At 41.6% G+C, this 18,856-nt stretch overlaps 1 protein-coding gene across 1 annotated transcript in view; it reads left to right on the top strand.

Moving 5' to 3' along the window:
• The window catches only part of NUDCD1 (NudC domain containing 1), a 149,342-nt gene that overhangs the window by 7,263 nt on the left and 123,223 nt on the right, over positions 1-18,856 (top strand). The window contains exon 2 of the mRNA XM_048841496.2: positions 6,293-6,447. Coding sequence (XP_048697453.1) covers positions 6,293-6,447 — 155 coding nt within the window. The remainder of the gene's footprint in view (positions 1-6,292; positions 6,448-18,856) is intronic.

Raw genomic sequence — 18,856 nt, forward strand, 5'->3', positions numbered from 1 at the left:
CTGGCCTGACCCTTAGTCTCTCCCATTCAGTCAGGCACATCTGCCCTGTCCCCATGTGTCCCTGCACTCCCATTTATTCAGCCCCTGCCCCAGTCTGTCCCCCCACTAGCCCTTCTGAATCTCCATCTGTGACTCCCAGCAGCCTTATGTGCCATGCTCTGTCCATATCCTGTGCCTCGTCACTTGGTTCCGCAGGCAGGGTGCTGTGAAGAATGCATACTCTCCTCTCTATCCGTTGCTGGTCAGTGAGCCAGCTGCCCTCAGTTCTGGTGCCACAGCAGACCCTGGCGGGTGAAAGGCATAACTGCAGTGCCTCTTTGACAGAATGTATTTTCTATGGAGGAAAAAATAGCTGCAGGGGACATGAATTCTGCATGTGTGGAGTGGTGCAATATTCTCCCAGGAGTAGTTTACCAGCATCTTATTTCAGTTATTTAATATAACCATTAATTTGGACATTTTAAAAAAAGTACAACATGAGACCTTAAGTCCCACACTTGGGACTTGTTTAATAACATCTCAATTTCATACAATACCTGGATCCCATTAATAGATTTTATATAAAGTAGTTTCAAGTGTTCAGTGCTTTCTGAAATTATTTCAGGAGGGAAATTAAACAGATTAGTCCATTCACTGAAGCACATGTCCAAACCATCCAGTATCTTGAGTAATTGGTCATTCCAGATCTTTATATTATCTTTTTGTGTGCTGCAAGAGCTCTGTCCCCCATTCTCATGAGTCTCACCCTTGTTGATATAGCATAGCTTCATAGAAGTTGTAGTTGCATAAAGGGAGCATGGGGGTGGGGAGAGTTCCATGGAGTGCTTTGAATGTTGAGACTAAAATCTTGAATTTAATGACGTTATTCTAGAGGGAACCAGTGCAGAGAGCAGAATGTTCATAGCGCACACTGTTGATGAACAGGCAGATTACTGAATTTAGAGCCAAGTGGACCTTTTTCAGAATTGGTGGCTTTATTCCTAGGCATGATGCATTGCAATAGTCAAATTGTGAATGTGTGAACTGCTATGGCCAAATCAAAATCTTGTAGTATGAGGCACAGACTTCTGCCCAGTTGTGTTTTAGAGATTTTAGCAGCCATGACTATTTGTCTAATTTGACTATTAGTATGTAAAAGTAACAAGGAGTCCAAAAAAATGACTGAATGGCAAATTACTATGATGGAGGAGGGTAACATAGATATGGGGAATTCTTTGCAATTCTTCTTTTCCCCCATCATGCAGCCTCCATCCTGCAGCAGTTTAGTTTTAGTCAACTGTTGATAGGATTGGCAGAATTCAATTTTTTCATGTAGTTTTGGTGGATATCTGTTTTTAAGCATTTTTCTATTTTTATTGATTTTAATTTTTCAGTTGTGCAATATTATGGGTTTTAAGCATTTTTTTTTTCAATTCAAATTTTCCACAGATGTGGGAAAATATGGGGAGAGGTCAGACAATTTACTGACAGTAAATGCTGAGTTTCAAAAAGTTAAAGCTTTAAACCTGTTAAAGCACAAATTGTCAACATCATGTGAAAATTTACAAAGTATCCTTCAGTCTGTCAAGAATGATTTTTCTTTCTATAGCTGTAAATTTTAATTATCAATGGAAATATTTTTTGTTGGTTTGTGTGTGGTAAAATTGACATTTACCGATAAAAATCTAATCCTTCTAAGCCTCATATGGGTGCTCTTAAGCATCAAGATAGTAGGAGTTAATGCTGTTAGCATTTGATGTTAGCAAAATGTAGAGCTGGGTGTTGTCTATGTACTGCTGGCTTTTCTGCTTATGCTATTTCAAAATCTCCCCCTTCAGCTTCTTGTAGTTGTTGAATAGAGTAGGAGAGGGTTGAGCCTTGTAGGACTCCACAAGTGAAAGTTCTAGACGTAGAAGAATAGTTGCTCTTCAACCCTGTGGATTCAGTCTGAAAGGAACGGATGGAACCATCTGAGTGTTCTGTTCATCCCTGCTTTCTCTCTGAGACACAACAGGGGTATTGATGGCCAACATGATCAAATGCCAGAGACATCCAGCAGTATAAGTAGTAGTTTGATATTTGTATCACAGTAGTGCCCAAAGGGTCCAACAAGGATCAGGCCCTCACTGTGTTAAACATATGGTTCCCTCCCCCCAAGGAGCAACCCTATGCAGAGACTCCCTTTTCAAGATAGACTAACAGAAGCAAAATGTTAATGGTATTTATCTTGTTGTTCGTATTCCCCTATCTAGGTGCTAACGTGCTGAACGATTGCTAATCCAATGTGCCTTTCTTCCATCCTGCCCATCCCGCAGAAATAAAATTGGGCTGTGTGTGTGAGAGAAGCAGCCAACCACATGATGCTTGTTTTACAGAGGTGCTTCTGTTCAAAGGATGGTCTTTCCCTCATTTTTAATGTGAAAGTTCATACTTGCAATGGCTCCTCAGCAGGATAAGTGCAATTGATATCTTTGATGAAACTTGATTTAGAATAAGTTTTAAGTGCTGGGAAACTGTGCACAAGCAGAATGTGAATTACCACACATTTTAAGCAATGCACTGAAGTGAATTAATAATTACGTCTCTATGGGTTACTGCAGCTTTCCTAGTAGTCCTTTGTGTTCTGGCAGTAAGTCTGAAGAGAAAAGCTTTATGTTCTATCTTGCTTTATTCTTCAATTATACTTACAAAAATGGTATTGGTATTTAATCTATGGAAAATAAATGTAATTTGTGGGGGAGAAAGCCTGTTTATGCTAATTTGATAGGCTGCTATGTTATAGAAGTTGATTAGGACATTTTTATTGTAAATTGTGATTTATAATCCATTCCCCGGTAAACTTACGCAATAGGACTGAAATATATTGTTTAATTTCTTGTATAATTTCTTTCATAGCTGAGTGAATGTGCAATAAAAGGGACCCAAAAATGGTTTACTACTAACCTGTTAGTCTATACAAATTAAAATGAATCACTGTTAAGCTCTACCTCCCCATTCTGTTCACACCTACTCTTCTTCATACTTCCCTTGCCACTTCCATTAGTGTCCATTCTAAACCTCTTTGTAAACAATACTTCCCAAAAATGTAAAAGTTGGCCATTTAAATAGCTGGACCTTTTCTGCCATGGTTTTTTTGTTTCATTTTAATACCTAAACTATTCTTTATAAATTGATTTATATGTTTCTGGAATTTAAAGTGTTGTGGAAATGCTAATATTTTAATCAAGAGAATAATACACTTTTTTCAAGGATGAAATTTCTTTTCTATTACAGTAAAAGCTGTGTTATCCAGTACTTTACCAACCGGAAAGCTCTATAAACCAGCATTTCTGATCTTCATTAAAAGTCTGGGTTATAGTCCGGTTGGTGTGGAGCAGGCAGGCTCCCTACCTGGCTCTGCGTGGCTCCCTGGAAGCGGCAACATGTCCCTGCTGCTCCTGGGTGGAGGCATGGCTAGGTGGCTTTGCGTGCTGCACTGGCTCCGCAGCTCCCATTGTTGTGTTTGAAAAGCTTGTTATCAAGTGAGACAATATCTATTGCTTTCTAGGTGAAAATGCTTCAGTATAGGAATTGTACTATGCCAAAAAGATTAGTTTTGTTAATATATCAGTACATGGAGCAGATGTTCCAATTCTTTGGTTCCACTGAAAGAATTGTCTTGGACGATCTTTCCTGTTAGTTTTTAAATAATTACAATATACTCACCCTGTTCTCTGGTCTTTCATTTTGGGGATCATAGCCATATAGGGCTGGAAGGAGCCTTGAGAGGTCATCCAGACCATCCCCACACTTAGGTAGGACCAAATATACCTAGACCATCTCTGACAGGTGTTTGTCTACCCTATTCATGAAAATCTCCAGTGACTGGGATTCCACAACCTCCCTTGAAAGCTTATTCAGGTGCTTAACTACCCTTGTAGTTAGAAAGTTTTTCCTAAACTACATCTCCCTTGCTGCAGGTTACCTCTTGTGCTATCTTCAGTGCACATGGAGAACTATTAATCACTGTTCTCTTTATAACCAACCTTAACATGTCTGAAGACTTATCATGTCCTCCTTCAGTCTTTTTTTTCCCCCTCACTAAACATATCCAGTTTTTAAAAACTCATTAGGTCAGGATAACATCTCTTTGATAAAGCTTCATTTCACAAACACTTCTAGAGTGCCATTTGGAACTAGCTCTCTTTAATTTATCTTTGAATATTTTACAATAGTTAGCACTTAATTAATATGAACAAAAAATAAAGGCTTACTGATTCCAATCATCGCTGGTATGTTTTTTTTTTTCTCTCTCCATTTTTGATACTTTAAGAAAATCCTCTGAAAGCTTGTGGAATGGGACAGTAACTTCTTATTCACTGCAGAGAAGCTGAAATCTATTGTACAGTTCTGCAAAGCCACATGATTTGGGCTGCCGTGGGGTTGCTATTGTTAAGTTGCAAGTATCAACAGCTATGAAAAGGCATGCTTACATAGTCATTTTATAAAGGTTTTATATAAGAACATGACAGGATTTTTTTCCATTAACTTTCTCGGTATAGACTGTGCCCTGGTCTGAAACCTAATGTCATATGGTGATGTGTGATTCTTTGTTGCTACTTTATCAATGACTTTTGTAGGAGTGGGCAGATTAAAACACCTCATCCAGAGAAGTGGCCCTGCTAAACTACCCAGGGAAAAAAATGCTGAGAGATCTTAAGGACTGAGGAGTTCTGGTAGGTTTTTTTTGTTTGTTTGTTTTGAGGATTGGATGGATGATAGTATTTTTCAAGGTGAGTGGTAGATTTGCTTCTCTGAAGGAGGTGTTGGTAACTTCCATTAGCCGTGAATAGTTTGATATTTATTAGCCAAGAGGGAGGTTCAGTAGACTCCTTCAGCTTCAGTGAGTGTGTTGAGGCCATATACCATCAAATAGTGGCATGGTGGCTAATGCGGTCAACTCTGGTTCAGAGTTTTCTGCCTTTTAGTGGCTGGTGATTTGACCCAGTGGCTGGATTATGAAGTCCAGATTGCCAGGCGGAATAACCCTGCTGGCTGTGGTTTTGCAATTGTGATGGAGGTAGAGTAGACACTTTTTTCTTTCCTTATTATGGTGGTGTACTTCTTTCAGAAACCTGTATGCTCTTGAATGGATTTGGAGTGAGTTTATCACAACTGATGTTCTCACCGGCTGCCTATGTGCTTCATCTGCTGAAGTTTCATGGTGATTTCCTCACCATGTGTGGGGGAGGGACAGTGTAGAGCCAAGTCACAAATGGTAGTGGTGATATGCTGGAGGGTAGGATACAGAGGGACCTAGACAAATTAGAGGATTGGGCCAAAAGAAATCTGATGAAGTTCAACAAGGACATGTGCAGAGTCCTGCACTTAGGACGGAAGAATCCCATGCAACGCTACAGACTAGGGGCCGAATGGCAAGGCAGCAGTTCTGCAGAAAAGGACCTAGGAGTTACAGTGGACGAGAAGCTGGATATGAGTCAACAGTGTGCCGTTGTTGCCAAGAAGGCCAATGGCATTTTGGGCTGTATAAGTAGGGGCATTGCCAGCAGATCGAGGGACGTGATTGTTCCCCTCTATTCGACATTGGTGAGGCCTTATCTGGAGTGCTGTGTCCAGTTTTGGGCCCCACGCTACAAGAAGGATGTGGAAAGAAGGATGTGGAAAAACTGGAAAGCGTCCAGCAGAGAGCAACAAAAATGATTAGGGGACTGGAACACATGACTTATGAGGAGAGACTGAGGGAACTGGGATTGTTTAGTCTGCAGAAGAGAAGAATGAGGGGGGATTCGATAGCTGCTTTCAACTACCTGAAAGGGGGTTCCAAAGAGGATCTAGACTGTTCTCAGTGGTAGTAGATGACAGAACAAGGAGTAATGGTCTCAAGTTGCAGTGGGGGAGGTTTAGATTGGATATTAGGAAAAACTTTTTCCCTAGGAGGGTGGTGAAGCACTGGAATGCATTACCTAAGGAGGTGGTGGAATCTCCTTCCTTAGAAGTTTTTAAGGTCAGGCTTGACAAAGCCCTGGCTGGGATGATTTAGTTGGGGATTGGTCCTGCTTTGAGCAGGGGGTTGGACTAGATGACCTCCTGAGGTCCCTTCCAACCCTGATATTCTATGATATTACACTATTAGCCTTTTGACCTTGTAGTTGGGTGGTTTGCCTTTCAAATTTGTGCTGAAAGCTTAAGGGTTTTAAAGTTTTTTGCATGCAGACTGGCTTAAGGAGACTGAGGATGGGAGGAATTATGTTTAACTGTATTTTCTAGTTGTTAAAATAGAAGTAAAATAAGTCTTTCTGGCTTTATTTTTCAGCTGTAGCAGAAGTGAAACTTCGAGATGATCAGTATACCCTGGACCACATGCGTGCCTTTGGCATGTATAATTACCTACACCTTGATTCTTGGTACCAGGATAATGTCTACTATGTTGATCAACTTGGAAGGGTTATGAATTTATCAGTGACTCTGGTAAGAATATATTTTCTTTTTTAAAAAAAATGAGGTGTGGTGGGACAAGAGAAAAGAAAATGAAATATGCAAGCACAAAAAACTGAAGAGGGGAAAATCTAGGGGGAGGAGAGTATAGAAGGGGAGTGGGGGGAATGTTGAGGGGGAGTTCTATGGCTTTTGTTATACGAGAGGTCAGACTAGATACCAAGATCAGAAGGGACCATGGGTGGTTTTCTATGACTTGGAGAAAGAGAAGGGTGCAAGGTAGGGTGTGGGGTTTGAAACAAAAACCAAGGAAGTGATGGGTTTCAGTGCTGTTTTATCCCAGCTCTTCCTTTTCTGAAAAGGGTCCTCCTTTATTTTCATTCTGAAAGGGGAAGAGGAGGGTGCCTAGTGACTGGATGAAGGGAAGAAAAGAGTGGGCACCCTTTTCTAGTTGGCAAAATGGTCCTCCTTAATTCTCCTTCATGTTCTTTGTTCAATTTGAAAAATCTCTTCACTGTATAAGCATAAAAAGAGAGAGGTTGTGATGGGTGGGAGTTAGTGATGAGGGCACCTCTGGCATGTACAGACCAAAAACTTAATTTGGGCCAAGTAGATGGGTGAAGGACCTTTGGGTTTACTCAGTGGAATCTGAGTAAATTAGACCAGTGGTTTTCAAACTCTTTTTCTGGGGACCAGTTGAAGAAAATTCTTGATGCCCGTGACCCAACGGAGCTGGGAATGAGAGGTTTGGGTGTGGGAGGGGCTCAGGACTGGGGCAGAAGGTTGGGGTGCAGGAGTGAGGGCTGCAGGGTGGGGCTGGGAATGAGGGGGTCAGGGCTCTGGGCTCGGGGTGCAGGCTCTGGGGTGAGGCTGGGGATGAGGGGCTTGGGGTGCAGGAAGGAGTTCCAGGTTTGGGGGGGGTCTCAGGGCTGGGGCAAGGGATTGGGGCGTGGGGTTGTGGCACGGACTTATCTCCGGCGGCTCCCAGTCAGCGGCACAGTGGGGGTGCAGAGGCAGCCTTCCCACCTGTCCTGGCACCACGGACCACGCTGCGCCCCGGAAGCGGCCAGCAGCAGGTCCAGCTCCTAGGCGGAGGCGCACGACCCTCACTCGCAGGCGCCGCCGCGCCCCCCCCCCCCCCCCAGTTCCCATTGGCTGGTTCCTGGCTATTGGGAGTGCAGAGCCAGTGCTCGGGGTGGGGGCAGCGTGCAGAGCCCTGTGGGCCCCCCTGCTGGACCCGCTGCTGGCCACTTGCGGGCGCAGCATGGTGTCGAAACAGGTAAGGATTAGTGCTGACCACAGCGACCCAGTGCCTGACATGTCATGACCTAGTACTGTGTCGCGACCCGACCTTTGAAAAACACTGAATTAGACTAAACCAGAAAAGATGGTGGTTCTGTGGTTTTATATCAGCATTCTCCAGTAGTAGAATCTATGCTATATTTTGAGGCTGTTTTATCTGGATTTAGCAATTTCCATTATAAGGTAATTCTGCAAGAGGAAATACTACCTGGACACAGTGTTTCTGATAAATGCCTGGTGTTGTACTTAACAATAATTGTAATAAGCCGACCTTGGGATTCATGGGGAATAGGAGAACATGTTACTGGTGATATTAACTTTTGTAAATGCCATTTTAGTATTTTTAGCTTTGGACATGTCCATCCCCTGTGAAGTAAGTCTATATTTCTCACAATTGAGGCTTATATTTAATTGGACAACCTTTACAGGTAGTGTGATGTAGGAACATGGCTGAAAATTTGTGATTTGGTGTTAAGTTTATGTTTTGATTGACTCAACACTTTTCACTTATCAATATGGATTTAAACATTTTCTTTTGTTTAGATAAACACTTTGTTCATAATTGGATCTAGTTAATTTAAACAGTAGTGCCTCATGCATTTTCTTGATTAACATTTTACGGTAAGAGGCAAAATGAAATACTGATAGATCATTCACATGATAAGATTTTCTCTGGTAGTGAATGACTCGGCAGCTAATTCTGTTTTCAAAACAGTGATAAAGTTATATAATGTGTCAGTGGAATTGTGGAACATCGTTACAGTTTGAGGATTATAGAGACTATTAAGCCTATAAAATACAAATTTGTCATTCACTATTCGTTTCCTGTTCCTTTCTCATATCCCATTCCTTACTGAAATGTGGGGGTTTTCCTAGGCTATGTCTGGGTTTGAAATGAAGGCTGTTAAAGATTTTAGGAGGTGGGAGGGAATATCTAATCACTTAATTATAATCTTGTAGATGTTTAAAATCAGTGGTGATTACATATACTTTCCAATTTACCTTGATTGAAAGCAAGTTGGCTGCAATGATGAGGTTGAAGAGTGGCATTGTTAGAGACGAAAATGGAGGGGAATCCTTAGGTGACTCAAAAAAGGGGATGAGGAAGGAGATCGTCTGTCTCACCAAAAGATTATCCAGATACCCTATTTCGCCTGTCTTCCTTCAAATGGCCTAGACAACTTCCATATTGCTTTGTCACCTTAACTTTTAGATACACAATCTTCTGCATAGTTGCTTTCAGCACCATGCAGTCTTTTCATACTCTTATCTCTGAACTCTACAGAACTTGGTTTAACCCTGCTGTCATGGATTTAAGCCACAATTACACTTAGTGGCAGTAATGAGATATCTGACCCTTTAAGACTGAGCATGCGAGTCTCCATGGCTATGCTAATCCATTTCAGTGATTGGACTGCAAAACAAATCTATGGGCTGAAAGAAACCACCACTGAGAGATTAAGTGGGTCCACAGTGGCAGTTCATAGTTAGGAGGGAACCCAGGTTGCTCATTCTGTTTAGGACTTGAAACTGGAGCATTCAAGTATGTGGATGGGTTGGTGCTCCCCTCTTTCTTGAGCTAAAAGTGTTTACCCAAAGCTACTAGGCATGAAATACCCCCATAGTAGGGCTTTGAGTGACACTCTATAAGCTGCTTTCCCCTCATAAATTGAGGCTGTAGAAGGAGTTGACAGTCTCTCCTAGAGATACAGAAACTTTACCTGTGTGTTTTGGACTTTGCCAAATCTCAGGGGACAGTCAGTATACCCAGCAGAAATGCCTGGGAGAAAGAAACCTATCCAAGGGAAGCCTTTGTGAAGAGTGGGCTTGCAACAAGGCCAATTATTTGTAGTTTTACTGTATTGCTGGGCTGAGAAAGGAAGGGTTTTATGGATCCCATCATACTGAAGTCTAACTTTTTCCTTTGTTAAAAATAGTGAAATACTCTCTCTAACTATAATTTTTTGAGCATTTAATCAAGAACATAATTGCCCTACTTCACAAGAGACAGTAGTTGTCATCTGTCATATGCAGTTAATTGAAATCATATGGATATTCTTTCATACTACAACTCACTCTACAGAAATCCCTTGGCAACAATTAGGGAAATATCACAAAGACTCATTAATATCCTCCCATGAGTTTTTTTTTTATTCTATTAAAGTCTGATTACTTGTCACATCCTCATATTCTAAGCAGAGAAATCACTTGTTTCATGACTATTTTGTTTGAGATGGAGAGAGAACTTTTTAAAGGTATGAAAATGAATTTGTATACAGAAACTTCAATAAGATCACTCACTATGAGCATGCTTCACCACTCATATCTATCAAATGTATATCTGTACATGATACTCATTGATATCATGTAGTTAAGGAGTGTTGCCATTGACTTAAGTGGCAATATCTATCAAAATAAAAAATGAAATGAATAAATATATTCTAAGTCCTGATTCATTTTCCAAGGGGATAGATCTTGTGTCCTTCCTTCATTACTTATCAGATTTAAAAAAAAGCAGGTAAATACTTTCTCTTCTGCTAGAGTCTACAAGATATCTACTTCTGTAGCAACTTTCCTCTGAGGATCAAAGTGCTTTACATACATGAACAGATGTGATGGAAGTAACTGTTATAACTAGCTTACTGAAGATGCCATCCACAAATGCAGAGATGAGGACAAGGAAGTCTTTGCCACTTTATCAGATGACAAACATAAAATGAAAAAGATGAGTGCTAATCATGATCATGTGCAATTGTTCTAAACTGCAGTGTGGTGTTCAGAACACTCTTTAAACCTAGTTGAGAGAAAAGTAACATCATCTTGGCCAAAAGCACAGTGTGGAAATGTAAAAATTCTTCCACTATCACATTCAGCTTCATGGTGGTTTAGGAGGACTGATGCCTCAGTTTCTCAGTGATATTCAGTGGAACTCTTGAGAGTATTGTACTTCTCCATTTGCATCCAAGTATCATATGTTGAGATTTGCGTTGAGGTTGAGAAGGACTTTATGTAAAATGTATATTTTATCTTGATCAACTTAACTGTGTGGGGTATTGTAGGCTGCTGTGAGCCCTGTGCGGGACTTGCAGCTGGAGGCCCTCCCTGCTGCTGGGGGCTGACAGCCTGAGCTGTGAGTCATGCGCAGGGCTCATAGCTGGAGGCTCCCCCCGCTGCCAGGGGCTGACAGCCAACAGGCAATGGAGGTAATGCAATGTCTACAAAGATACTGTATCACCCTAACTACATTGATCTAAGAGCTATGCCTCTTGCGGAGGTGGAGTTATTAGATTGGCTTAGGGGGCGACTTACGTCGGTAGGATCAATGTTGTAGTGTATGGAGTTAGGTCGACCTAACCTGTCGTGTAGACCTTATTATTCAGGTCTTATTCAGAAGTAAATTTATTTTAGTAGTTCTTTGAGTGGTTGCAGATGTGTATTCCACTCAAGTGTATGATTGCCTAGTGCACCGAGAGCTGGAGACATTTTTCTTGTAACAGGATCTGTTGGGGTGGCATGCATGCCCTATAGTCCTTGTGGCTCCTCTCAAAGCTATATAAGGTTGGCACTGCCCTGACCCCTCTCCCTACAGCTCCTTCTTACCACCTGCAGCCTGAATCAGAATTCCCTGTGTTGGTTTTCTCCTCATGGCTTTTCTTCTGCATCATAGTTTGTGGCTCAGACCTTAGTAGTATAAATTAGCAGCAGATAGGCGTTGTAGTGTAGTGTTAGTTTATTACATTCGGTTTAGAGTTCATAGTTAGTTTTGCGCTGCCCACCACTGTAGGTTAAGCAGCACTCCATGGGCTTCAAATATTGCCCATCACGTGGGCTGTGACTTGCTGCTTTTTTCTCCTGTGGAACATCTCTAAAGTTGATTTGTTTGTTACAGAAGAAAACAAGAAATGTCACCACTTTTGTTCTTGGTGAGTGAGCCTGGATTGTGACCCTCCCAGTGCCTTTATGTTGGACTGAATCCAGGTTCTAATGTACGTTATCCCCAATCCATCAGATCCCACAGGTTGTTCACAAGTTGAGGCAAGACCATATCAGATTCATCCTGATTGGTCTGGCCAAGACAGTACTGTTTTTTCAGACCTCCTCAGTCTCTCTGTTCAGCTTCCTCTCCCTCTGCTCCACTTCCCAGAGCTACTATCGCAGTAACACAGTCGAATGCTACATCCAGATTTGTGCAGAATCCACCTCACAGCATGGCTTATGAATGGTTAGATTAGGAGGAGTGGGCTTGTTTCTTTGTAGTTCAAAAGATTGTACTCAACACCAGAAGGCAATTAACAATGGTATACTTACCTGGCCAAGTGAGAGAGGTTCTCCGTTTGGCCCACTTCTCATGGGATACAACCAGCAGAAGCAAGAGCATCTTTAACACTTGAAATGCTCTGGCATTTTATTGAGTTCTCTGAGGGTGCACCTTGCTGCAATCTCTGCTCTCCATTCCTCAGCACAAGAGGGCTTGGTATTCTCCAGTCCTACGGTGGCTAGGTTTCTCAAGGGAGTCACACACTTCTATCCATTTATTAAACACACTCCTCTTGGGACCTCACTGTATTGGTGGCGCTTATGGATCTGCTGTTTGAGCTCTTGGCTTCACCAAAGCTATGTGGTCCTCAGTGCATAGTGTTACTTGACATTCTGCAGTTACTGCCACTTCCAGATATGATGTGAACTCTGATATAGCAATATTGCAGTTCTTGTTTAGACTCTGAATCCACCTTCAAGTGGTAATGCTTTGGAGCCACTTGAAAATACACATCTGCAACTGTTTGAAGAAGAAAAAATGGTTACTTATTTGTTCAGTAACTGTTGTTGTTTTAAGATGGGAATGTAGATGTGTATTCCATGACACACGCTCTGTCCCTTCCTTGGAGTATTGAACATCCTCTTTGGTGTGAAAGAAATGAGAGGTGCTGGGGAAGCACTGCCCTTATATAGCCTTGGGAGGTGTTACAAGGAGGTGTAGGGCATCAATGCCACCCTACTGGGTATTGCTCTGTGTGTGTGTGTGGGGGGGGGGGGGAGAGGAAGTGTTTCTGACTGTTGGTACACTAGGTGTCCTCACACCTGAGTGGAAAACAAATCTGCATTGCATCTCCAAGAACACTTACTGAAGAACAGGTGTTTTTCATTGGAGCTTTATCCTCCTTCAGCTACAGTGAACTAAGGTCACACTACTTCTGAATGAGTGTGCCCACAGAGGTTTAGTGTACTTTAACTAATGTGCTTTCATGTCACACCTCTGGTTAATTTGTCTTAATTTTCCTGGCTGTCCCCATGTAGACAAGCCCTTACAGAAGCAATTGAAGGAGGCTTGGGAGGCACTTGACAGAATAGAAGCAGACACTACTGTTCCAGTCTCAGTGGAAATCTGGTTTAATCTAATTAATAGCAAGGATATAGAACTGCGTGAGGACAAAATCTAAAAATCTGAGAAGCTGTGGAATCTTTTTTTAATCATTTAGGGCTTGTCTACACAGTGCATTAGTATGCACAAGCTAAGGTGTAAATTGTAGTGCACGCCAGTGTGTAGTGTACTAACTATTTATGTGAGACTATATCAGCACTCACTAAAGAACTTCTAGTGTTCACAGGGTTTAACAGGGTTCACACAGACAGTTAGCGTGCAAAAAGATGGTGCACACTGGAATTTACACCCCAGTTGTCGCTTACTAATGCACTGTAAATAAGCCTTTATCCAACAAGACTGATCCCCAATACACAGGTCATAGGTGGACCAGAACAGGAAGAAGAGCAGTATTGTCAAGTCTCATGATTTTACTGAGAATCTTGCAATATTTACTGTATTTTTCTTGAGGCCCAGCTCCTGAAGATGGCATTACATGAGAATCTTGACTCTCATAAACAAACTAGGGAAATACAATCTAGCTGGAGCTACTATAAGGTTGATGCATAACTGGTTGGAAAAATGTTCCTAGAGAGTAGTTATCAGTGGTTCACAGTCAAGCTGGAAGTGACTGTGGTTCACAGTCAAGCTGATCAAATGAGATCCCGCAGGGATCAGTTCTGGGTCTGGTTCTGTTCAATATCATATCTTCACCAATGATTTAGATAATGGCATAGAGAGTACACTTATAAAGTTTGCAGATGATACCAAGATGGGAGGAGTTGCAAGTGCTTTGGAGGATAGGATTATAATTCAAAAAGATCTGGACAAGCTGGAGAAAGGGTCTGAAATAAATAGGATGAAATTCGATAAGGACAAATGCAAAGTACTCCACTTAGGAAGGAACAATCCGTTGCACACATACAAAATGGGAAATGACTGCCTAGGAAGGAGTTTTGTGGAAAGGGATCTGGGGGTCATAGTGGATCACAAGCTAAATGAGTCAACAGTGTAACACTTCCAAAAAAAAGTGAACATCATACATCTCAGAATTAGCAGGAGTGTAGTAAGCAAGACACAAGAAGTAATTCTTCCACTCTACTCTGTGCTGATTAGGCCTCACCTGGAGTATCGTGTCCAGTTCTGGGCACCACGTTTCAAGAAATGTGGACAAATTGGAGAGAGTCCAGAGAAAAGCAACAAAAATTATTAAAAGTCTAGAGAATGAAAACATTGGGTTTGTTTAGTCTGGAGAAGATTGAGGGGGGACATGATAAAACCAGTTTTCAGGTACATAAAAGGTTGCTACAAGGAGGAGGGAGAAATTTTTTTTCTTTAACCTCTGAGGATAAGATAAGAAGCAATAGCTTAAATTGCAGCAAGGGCAGTTTAGGTTGGACAAAAACTTCTTGACTGCCAGTCTAGTAATCTCTGGAATAATTGCCTAGGGAGGTTGTGGAATCTCTCATTGGATATATTTAAGAGCAGGTTAGACAAGGATGGTCATGGATGGTCTAGATAATACTTAGTCTTGCCATGAGTGCAGGGGACTGGACTAGAAGACCTCTTAAGGTCCCTTCCAGTGCTTCAATTCTATGATTTTTTTTTTTTTAAAAGTAAGTTTCTAGTCCCCATAGATGTGAAGAAAAGCTGGAAGATGTGACCAAGTTTAGCTTAAAGGCTCAAAAATCAGAAGACAAATCCCAAATTTATTATTTTTCAGAAAGCTCATGATTAAGTCTTGTGATTTTTTTTTTTTTTTTTTTGCTGGGGGGAAGGTCCTAACTCATGTTGTTCGAACACTTGAGATTGGCAGTACTGGAAGTGGCTGAAATGTGATTGATGGAACATAACCCTGAATTTCATTTTTCTTTTCTCTCTCTTTCCAACAGTTACATTTGGGGTTGAAATCTGGGCCTCCAACTTTGTTTGCAAAGGAGGTTTTGTGGAAATTCATTTTGGTTAAATGCTCCTTTTAAGATAGGTACTTCCGAGTGTGAAGATTATTTTCCAGATTTTTTTATTCTCTTACGTTAGATCTGTCAGGTACCGATTTCCCTGTTCTGGTTGGAGGAGTGAATTGTGATCTTTGAAGGACCAGATAGGTGGTGATGTACAGTTCTGAAACCTGAATTTGAGACTATTTGGACACTTAGAGTTAAGACTCCCTATTTCCTCTCTTCTCAATTAGAGGTTGAAAGGTGTGTGGTCTCCTGTGACACAACCCTGAGCATAGCCCTGTGTCATTGCTCTATTGTTGACACTTGTATTTGAGTTGTAGGGTGTTACAGGGGTCAGGAAAGACTTGTTTCTCTCACATATTCGTCAGTGCGCAACTTGCTAGATATTATAGCCTACTTCACCCTATAGAAAATCCGATGTTTCAATGGAAGCTTAAAAATCAAGTCAAAATAAGGGAGCTGAAATGACTGACTTCTGCTCTTGCTTGCTCTTTCATTCTGCCCTCCAACAAGCTTTTTAAATGAGTGGTGTAGTTCAATCAGTGTAGTGATGCAAATACAGCAACTCAGTATATCACCGTTGGGGAATTAATTTGCAACTTCTCAGTTACTAGCTTTCTAATTGCTCTGACAGCTTTGTGTAATACACTGTCATTTCTAATCTGAATTCAAGTAGGCCCAAAAGGCAGTTGAGCAATATGTTCTTACATCGGCTCATCAGCTGGTCCATCTTGCTACTGCTTATTAAAATGGTACTTACCTTAAATCCAATTTGTTTTGTATACACGTGTACATATTGTGAATTCAGGCCTAATTTTTAATTACATCTGGAAGATATGAGGAGTTTCAAGTCCCTTCAGAAATACAGTGGGTCAAAGGCAGACAAAGCCTAGGTTTTCACAAAAATACATAATGGGCACAGATGATGAGGATCACTAAGTACATAGACATTGTTTAAATAGTATGATTGTGACTTCAGGATATGTAACAAGACATTTCTCATTTATCAACAGTGCACTGTTTCCTTGATCTCCTGCTGACCCTTTTTATACAAAAAGGGTGTATTTGGCCTCGAACACAAGTAAATTACTGGAGAAGTTGTTCATGTTTTTTATATGTACCATATTTCCCCAGGATTTTATAAAAGCGGATGTAGTTTCCATTGTTGCACCAGAAAATATTTTGGTGGTATTAGGGTTTCTCATTTTGAAATGTAGTGCCCTCCCACCACTTTCATTATAAAAATATGCAGGTACTCAACTGGCAGTACTCCTTTTTAAATACATTGAAATATAAAATGTGTCTCAACCAGCAGTCTACATCAGGTTCTGTCCCTGTCCTGTTTCTCCTTCAGGTATTATTTTTCCAGCTCTTTTTTCCTCAGTTTTTTACTTTCAGTTGTCTCCTTATTACGCTTGTCAGTTCTTCCTTAATTCCTGATTCATTTCTTTGATTCTATGTTGCTTTACTTAGCACTAGTCTACACTAGAAGTGCTATATTAGCGCAGGTGCAGCGCGTCTGGTGAAGATGCTCTATGCCGAAAGGAGAGATTTCTCCCGTCGGCATAATTACTCAACCTCCATAGGAGATGGAAGCTATGTCTGCAGGCAAGCACCGACATAGTGCTTGTGTGGACTGTGCTTAGGTTGCTGTAATTTGCATTGCTCACGGGGTGGCTTCTTCAAATCCCTGAGCAACATAAGTTATATCAACATAAGTGGTACTGTAGACCTGTCCTTAGTTTGATCTTCGTAGTCTTTGTTTTTCTCATGTTCCTCTTTATTTAGTCTGTATTGTACTTCCTCCTTTTCTTTGTCTTTTTTCCTTTTCTATCTGCAGTATAGGAAGTATCCAGAATAATGCCTCATTTGAAGTGAAGCTGCTGTGATAAAACACCAATAATTGTTTAACAGTTTAGATGGTTATATTTTTAATAAAAAGAAAAGGAGTACTTGTGGCACCTTAGAGATTAACCAATTTATTTGAACATAAGCTTTCGTGAGCTACAGCTCACTTCATCGGATGCATACTGTGGAAAGTGTAGAAGATCTTTTTATACACACAAAGCATGAAAAAATACCTCGCCCCACCTCGCTCTCCTGCTGCTAATAGCTTATCTAAAGTGACCACTCTCCTTACAATTTGTATGATAATCAAGGTGGGCCATTTCCAGCACAAATCCAGGGTTTAACAAGAACGTCTGAGGGGGAGTAGGAAAAAACAAGGGGAAATAGGTTACCTTGCATAATGACTTAGCCACTCCCAGTCTCTATTCAAGCCTAAGTTAATTGTATCCAATTTGCAAATGAATTCCAATTCAACAGTTTCTCGCTGGAGTCTGGATTTGAAGTTTTTTTGTTGTAATATCGCAACTTTCATGTCTGTAATCACGTGACCAGAGAGATTGAAGTGTTCTCCGACTGGTTTATGAATGTTATAATTCTTGACATCTGATTTGTGTCCATTTATTCTTTTACGTAGAGACTGTCCAGTTTGACCAATGTACATGGCAGAGGGGCATTGCTGGCACATGATGGCATATATCACATTGGTGGATGTGCAGGTGAACGAGCCTCTGATAGTGTGGCTGATGTTATTAGGCCCTGTGATGGTGTCCCCTGAATAGATATGTGGGCACAGTTGGCAACGGGCTTTGTTGCAAGGATAGGTTCCTGGGTTAGTGGTTCTGTTGTGCGGTATGTGGTTGCTGGTGAGTATTTGCTTCAGGTTGGGGGGCTGTCTGTAGGCAAGGACTGGCCTGTCTCCCAAGATTTGTGAGTGTGTTGGGTCATCCTTCAGGATAGGTTGTAGATCCTTAATAATGCGTTGGAGGAGTTTTAGTTGGGGGCTGAAGGCGACGGCTAATGGCGTTCTGTTATTTTCTTTGTTAGGCCTGTCCTGTAGTAGGTGACTTCTGGGAACTCTTCTGGCTCTATCAACCTGTTTCTTCACTTCCGCAGATGGGTATTGTAGTTGTAAGAATGCTTGATAGAGTTCTTGTAGGTGTTCGTCTCTCTCTGAGGGGTTGGAGCAAATGCGGTTGTATCACAGAGCTTGGCTGTAGATGATGGATCGTGTGGTGTGGTCAGGGTGAAAGCTGGAGGCATGTAGGTAGGAATAGCGATCAGTAGGTTTCCGATATAGGGTGGTGTTTATGTGACCATTGTTTATTAGCACTGTAGTGTCCAGGAAGTGGATCTCTTGTGTGGACTGGACCAGGCTGAGGTTGATGGTGGGATGGAAATTGTTGAAATCATGGTGGAATTCCTCAAGGGCTTCTTTTCCATGGGTCCAGATGATGCAGATGTCATCAATATAGCGCAAGTAGAGTAGGGGCGTTAGGGGACGAGAGCTGAGGAAGCGTTGTTCTAAGTGAGCCATAAAAATGTTGGCATACTGTGGGGCCATGCGGGTACCCATAGCAGTGCCGCTGATCTGAAGGTATACATTGTCCCCAAATGTAAAATAGTTATGGGTAAGGACAAAGTCACAAAGTTCAGCCATCAGGTTAGCCGTGACATTATCGGGGATAGTGTTCTTGACAGCTTGTAGTCTATCTTTGTGTGGAATGTTGGTGTAGAGAGCTTCCACATCCATAGTGGCCAGGATGGTGTTATCAGGAAGATCATCGATGGATTGTAGTTTCCTCAGGAAGTCAGTGGTGTCTCGAAGATAGCTGGGAGTGCTGGTAGCGTAGGGCCTGAGGAGGGAGTCTACATAGCCAGACAATCCTGCTGTCAGGGTGCCAATGCCTGAGATGATAGGGCGCCCAGGATTTCCAGGTTTATGGATCTTGGGTGGTAGATAGAATATCGCAGG

Source organism: Caretta caretta, chromosome 2 (genome assembly GCF_965140235.1).
Source record: "Caretta caretta isolate rCarCar2 chromosome 2, rCarCar1.hap1, whole genome shotgun sequence".
Lineage (NCBI taxonomy): Eukaryota > Metazoa > Chordata > Testudines > Cheloniidae > Caretta > Caretta caretta.